Source organism: Calliopsis andreniformis, unplaced genomic scaffold (genome assembly GCF_051401765.1).
Source record: "Calliopsis andreniformis isolate RMS-2024a unplaced genomic scaffold, iyCalAndr_principal scaffold0001, whole genome shotgun sequence".
Classification (NCBI taxonomy): domain Eukaryota; kingdom Metazoa; phylum Arthropoda; class Insecta; order Hymenoptera; family Andrenidae; genus Calliopsis; species Calliopsis andreniformis.
The window spans coordinates 41,269,093-41,276,011 of record NW_027480422.1 but is presented as its reverse complement, the minus strand read 5'-3'; the positions used below and the strand labels follow the sequence as shown (position 1 = coordinate 41,276,011).

At 43.3% G+C, this 6,919-nt stretch overlaps 1 protein-coding gene across 1 annotated transcript; it reads right to left on the bottom strand.

The window, feature by feature from the left end:
* Positions 1-823: 823 nt before the first annotated feature.
* Positions 824-2,350, bottom strand: LOC143186489 (uncharacterized). Its single transcript, XM_076390168.1, has 6 exons — positions 1,800-2,350; positions 1,608-1,756; positions 1,310-1,558; positions 1,111-1,250; positions 943-1,035; positions 824-889 (listed from the first exon to the last, which is right to left on the bottom strand). Exons 1-6 carry the CDS (start codon positions 2,348-2,350, stop codon positions 824-826), a joined length of 1,248 nt encoding a protein of 415 aa, XP_076246283.1.
* Between the last annotated feature and the right edge of the window lie 4,569 nt (positions 2,351-6,919).

Genomic DNA, 6,919 nt, shown 5'->3' with positions numbered 1-6,919 from the left:
CTTTCATTAGAATTAATATTAGTGTCTGTGGGTTCTAGATTAGTCATATTATGATTTACCGCTTGTGCATAAGACATTGTTGTTTTCATTGGTGTTGGGTAGATAGACGTGATTTGATTAGTATGTCTGTTTGGTAAGTGTTAGCAGGCGCAGGTATAAATCACAAAACATCGGTATTCTTTGTTAGGATTTATTAAGCGTTGCGTATCACGTGGCGTCACGACTGGCACTGGTCCTCGAGAGGTTACAAATGAAAAGAAGAAACAAATGATCGCCAGCGACACGGTCGGTGGGGGGGTCCACATAATATATCACGATATCCTCACAAAAATGAATGTAAGAAATATTCAAGCATGAAAAATGCATATAATGTTAAGTATAATATAAAGTTGCTGAGAATGACAATGGAAATAATTAAAACGCAATTAATAATTTGAGGTTGTGTATATTAGAATTTAGCGAGGATGATGATGATGCGTGACGGAAAGTAACACACTTGACTCAATTTGATGCACGAAACTCAGTTTATTCAAGCGGTATAAAACTCGCGATGTCCGCGTGTCCGCTCGTTACTGCTTCTCAAATCAGATTGCTTTTTTCATATTCATTCACGCACTGACGCATTCTTCACAGCCATTCTCTTATCTTTCTCACCGATTCGCTTTCACTCTAAACTTTGCGCGACGCTCGGTACACACTTCCAAACATTCTCTCAAATCTTATACACTTCGCTACATTTAGTCGTTCATTCCAAATGACAACCGAAGGCGACGTAGCGTCGGTCTGTTGCCGCCGCAATACCGTCCCGCCAGTGATTGAGAAATCACGACACCAAAACTGTAAACCTACATAACAGTAAATTACAATACAATACATAATACTTCTTATGCTATACGACAAATACTGAAAATGCTAACGTATACGTTACTAAAAATATTTTACTCTTGCTATACGTAATCTATCCGGAAACCTAACTTGTCTTCCGGAGCGTGTAGTTCTAAACTCCTGTTGCGGAACAAGTACTGATGCTGGTTCCTGCGATGATGAGATCGTTTCCCTTACAACAGTATCTGACACTATATACGCTGGCTTTTATCTATCTATAGTTACCGTTACAAATTTGTCCGTAGTATCTATAGCAAAATTCTTTGGATCTCGGGAGACAACTTTAAGCGGCCCATCGTATGGTAACTGTAACATGCTCTTTACAGTATCGTTCCTGACGAAAACTTCGTCGGTGATCGCCAAATCTTTAAATACAAAGATCCGCTTCACTCCATGATGGGACCCTGAAACTGTGTAACCCCACGGAAATACCGACGCAGTTCTTTAACGAAATCAGCCGCCTCGTGATCGATCTCGGCTCGTCGTGGCGATAGAAATTCGCCAGATAAACGTAGCGTCTCACCATACACCAATTCTGCTGCTGTCTTAATATTTTCCCGCCAGGCTGCGCATACGCCCAGCAATATGGTGGGAAAAACCTTTGTCCACTGGAACTCTTGGTGGCAACGAATGGCAGTCTTTAACTGGCGAAATCGTTCCACCATACTGTTCGCTGCTGGGTGATACGCCGTTGTCCTGTTAACTCATTTAAATGCTTAAACAGGTAGGACTGGAATTGCCTCCCCTAGTCCGTTGACACTCGCAAAGGGGTCCCAAAGCGCGCGATCCACCCGTTATAAAATGCACGCGCCACCGTCGTCGGTCATCGCGTGAAGTGGTCAACACAGGGTAGGTAATATCTGTAACCCTCCTATACCGGTAGTATTACAATGTCTATGTGTACTTGTTCAAACATTCCTGAGAAAGAAAATTGTCCAAGCGGCGAATGCACATGCTTAGATACTTTCGAACGCTGACACGGTATGCACGCCCGCGCCCAGCGTCTACAGTTCGGTTTAATTGACGACCACATGTACCGATCCGACATTAACTTTACCGTTGCATTAATTCCTGGATGCACCAGTCTATGGACTGTGACAACAGCGGCGCGGTGAAATGTTTTCGTAATAAAAGGTCTCACCGGACACGTCGACACATCACAAAAAAGCAAACTGCTTGCACCAGGAATCCTAACTTTCTTCAAACGTAGTGCGTAGAACCCATCTTCGCGCAAACACGTTTGAAGTTCCTTGTTTGTCTCCTGTGCTTTAGCCAGCTCTTCATATTTTAGGAATTCTTCTATCTCGTCAATTCTGGACGAAACATCTGCAACCATGTTGTCCTTACCGGCTACATGTCTGATGTCAGTTGAAAATTGTCCAATGAAATCGAAATACCTAAATTGTCTCGGAGAACATTTCTCTGGTTTCAGTTGGAAGGCGAATGTGATTGGCTTATGGTCCATGAAAATTATAAATTTTCAACCTTCTACCATATGTTTAAAATACTTAATTGGTAAATATATTGCTAAAAGTTCTCTATTATAAGCATTATAGTTCGCTTCCGTAGCGGTCAGCTTCTTCGCAAAGAAACCTAGCGGCTCCCATTCATTGTCTGTGTATGTTGTAAAACGGCTCCGACGGAGAAATCCGAAGTATCGCACGTAAGCGCAAAAGGGACGCCGATCCGTGGATGCGCCAATAGGGTAGCCTGCGCTAGCGTCCGCTTCGACTCTTAGAATGTCGTCGCTTGCCGCCGTCGCTTGCGGTGTCCAGATAATAGGTGCGTGACCCTTCAGATTTTCCAGCAGCAGGTTATTTAACGGTGCCAGAACCTGCGCAGCCCTAGGTATGAACCGTTTATAAAAGTTCATCATACCTAGGAACTGCCTGAGCTGCTTCGCTGTAGCAGCTTGCGGATAGTCTACAATTGCACGCACTTTATTGTCTAGAGGTCGCGTACCGTTTTCAGTCACTAAATAAATAACCCAGAAACTGCACGTTCTCTTTTCCAAACACACACTTCCCGGAATTAACAACTACACCGTACAGTTTAAGTCTATCAAATAACGCTTTTAAATGTTCAAGGTGCTCTTCTTCCGATTCTGATGCCACGATGATATGGTCTATATAAGCGTACACGAAATCCAACCCGCGAATCACCTCGTCAATGAATCGTTGAAATGTCTGTGCTGCATTATGCAAACTAAAAGGCATCGCTGAAAATTCAAACAATCCAAACGGGGTTGTTAAAGCCGTTTTACACAGAGCCTCAGGTTCACGGGTATCTGATTATACGCGCGCACTAAATTAATCGTGGAAAACACATTTTTTCCGGATAAAGATTGCGCGAAATCTTCAATATGTCTAACGGGGTTTCTATCCGGCAATATTCGCGCATTAAGTGTCCGATAATCACCGCATAGTCTCCGCTTTCTCGATTTCTTTTTCGGCACTACGTGCGAAGGTGACGACCAGCTGCTTTCCGACGGTCTGGCAATTCCGAGCTTGATCATGGTGTCGAACTCCTGTTTTGCAGCCTTCAGTCGATCAGGTGCCAAACGCCGTAGCTTACAGGTGACCGACTGACCTGGCGTCGTCCTTATGTAATGCATCGTCAAATGCTTTGCCGGGGCCGGAATTCTCTCTGGCTTTGTGGTTTCTGGGTATTTTCGCAGAAGTTCTATGTACACCGAACCGCCCGAAACCGTTTTTAGACACGGAATCGAATCCGCACTCTGACCTGCCAGCTGCCTAAGTACCGACAAAAACGTCACATTATCCAACAATCGACGGTTGCATATATCCACTAAAAGTCCGTAGTGGTATAAGAAGTCCACCCCGATTATTGGTTTCGATACTTCGGCCACAACGAATCGCCACGTAAACGCCCGACGCAGTCCCAAATCTAACCTTAACGTAACTGCACCATACAAACAGAGGTCGGCTCCTGTGTCGACCAAAAATTGTATTTTTGTTTCCTTATCGGACATGAAAAGACTACTTACACTAAAGTCTAACCGTTAAAAACTACACTTAACTACGAATAAGTATAGTGTCTTGGCACTTTCTGCGAATCACATGCAAAGGTCTATTAGGTCCGGTATACCCGATATCGCATTCACGATCACGATAACGTCACAATCACGTCGCGATTACGACGGGGTCACCAATTTAGCGAGGATGATGGGTGACGGAAAGTAATAGGCTTGACTCAATTTGGTGCATGAGACTTAGTTTATTCAAGCGGTATAAAAGTCGCGATGTCCGCGTGTCTGCTCGTTACTGCCTCTCAAATCAGAATGCTCTTTTCATAATCACTGACCCACTGACATTCTCCACAGCCATTCTCTTCTCTTTCTCACCGATTCGCTTGCACTCTAAACTCTGCGCGACACTCGATACACACTTCCAAACATCCTCTCGAACCTTATACACTCCGCTAACATTCAGACGTTCATTCCAAATCTTAATCTAAACATTCGAAGGCGACGTGGCGTCGGTCTGTCGCCGCCACTAAAGTAAAATAAATGGATGAAAAAATACATAAAGGCGGAAATATATATTTATTCTATTATGCTGTTGTTATAAATAATGTTTGTAATAATATAAGTTTTCTTTAGAAAACATACACACGCTATATTATTATACCTCCTTATTATACCGCGCTGCTTAGTAACTGAGGAAAAAGTATTTAGAAGCGTAATTTTCGGAAAAATTGTAAAAAAGGAAATCTTCATTTCCCATTCATCATAAATATTTTTGAAAATCTTTAAATCTAGATAGATCAAGATCTGTACATTGTTCGTACCGTTTTCTTTCAAAATTATTGCTGCTTTGAAAACCAACACCTGATATCAAGGAGCAAAGAATCTATCTGATCTGTATAATATAGTAGGAGCAGCGGCTTTTATTTTGCGTTATTATCAGCGTCATAGTAGTAAGTATCAATTAAGCTAGTTACAAGTTCGTAACTGAATAAATTGTGTTTTTGGGATTTACTGGTCTCACTTATTCGTAACAGCAAGGCCAGTTTTGCGATTAAATCGGTACCTCTTTCTCGATCCTCCAATTGCTGCGCTGAACGTGGTTGTATAATTTAAAACACAAACAAGGACAGTTGAAGGGGAAACACGGATGAGCCAGGTCAGCTGAACATACTGGCTGAATTAAGAAGAACTCATTACGTTTGCTACTAACCGTGGTCTAAGTACTGACACAGCTTCAGAACATTAGCGAAGGGCGAACGACACGAGGGAAGTCCGTGGACGGCTTTTACGAACAGTACCTGCCACATGCTTGGATGAGAAATCTCCTGGCGACCATCTGTACTCAATAGTAGTGATCAGATAGAACAAGATGACACTCCCTGGAGACTGTCATGACACCGATGCGTGATGAGGAACGGCATGGGGAACTCTTGGAGGGAGAGACACTGGAACGGTAATACCTTAACAAGGAATGCCGTCAGTACATATTGCTAGAGGACGTTCATGACTACTTGAATTTGATACGATTCATCGCAAAGTCCGAGCACCTGAGGAAAGAACCAACTCTCACCTATCCTCCTATTCCTATAAGGAGGAACACCATGTAGGATGTACCGACCAAATACGACTTCACCGCCTGAAGAGAGAAAGAAGACTAGCAAGTAGAAGAAGACTAACGGTAAGAATACCAAAACACTCCAAGAATTTTTTGCAACTACTACGGGGTAACCGACCGCAGGACAATAGACCGAAATTTCCACCAACAGCCGCGAAACGCAATACCAGCCGGCAATCAAGGCTTAACCCAACTATGGGCACAGTGCATCTCAGGCTCCTAATTCACGAGTGGGAGTACCGCGTACTGATCGATACTGGCACGACGCGTTTATACATGCAAGACGACATGCCCGTGCTCTGTCAATACTTTGAGAACGAGAGGACGACGAACAAAAGCACGTCCAAATTGTCGATAACTCCGAGATTTTGGTATAGTTGGAAATTACAGTAACGGCATGTATTAATAGATGAAATATAATATATTGGTACACAATTCTACTGACACTAACTCAGTCAGTGTTGCTAGGAGTTGATATACTAGGACACATGGGGGATTTGCACAGAGATAAGCAGACATCAGTAAACGTAAACCGACGAAACTGATACGAGCCAGCCCGCATTGGGACTAACCCACCGTACACCGTAACAATAGGAAGCACTGCAGTAGCTCCTTCACTAACAGCTACCAAACTTCAAGCAGGTAGAAGCTTGAAGATGAACACTCAGCCGCAGAAAAACGATAGGAGGATATTGATAAAACGCTGGCCAATCAGATTCTCAAACTACCCCCAAGTCTGCGAAGCTTACCTGGCCAACACTATCTGTAGTGACATCTGTAGATGTCACAGCTACAGGTTCAGGTAACATTGGACAAGCTAAAAAAGACAAGTATATATCCACAATTGATCTAGTTAATGGCTATTGAAAAGTCCCGCTTGCAGTCGAAAGCCGATCAATCACTGCATTCAATGCCCTCAAACACGGTTTTTTTCCAGTTCAGAGTAGTGCCGTTTAAATTCCACTCAACTCTTGCTGCATTCTAATGATTCCTCGATAAAGTAACTGGACCCTGCCTTGGAACCGAGGGCATTGGCCTTCCTCGACAATATAGGGGAAAAGCAACGAACAGTGAGTAATCGCTTATGGGAACCGGACACTAAATAAGGTTGAGAAGAATTATTCGGTGACAGAGAAGAAATGCCCTGTTATCGTCTAAGGCTTAAGGAAAATAAAACCGTATCTACAAAGGTTAAGAGTCCATCCTAGTCACCTACCACCACACACTAACCTGGCTACAGACAATGGACAACATAACGAAATCTTCGCAACTTCTTCATAAAATGTTGAAAAGGGAAAAACAACCTGATGATCGATGCCTTCACGTTATCCCGAGGAAGCTGGATGTATGGAGGATTACGGCAGATGCTCATGCTGCAAGAGTAAATGCATAGCTGTGGGAACATAATCGCCGGGCTACGTGGACTACCG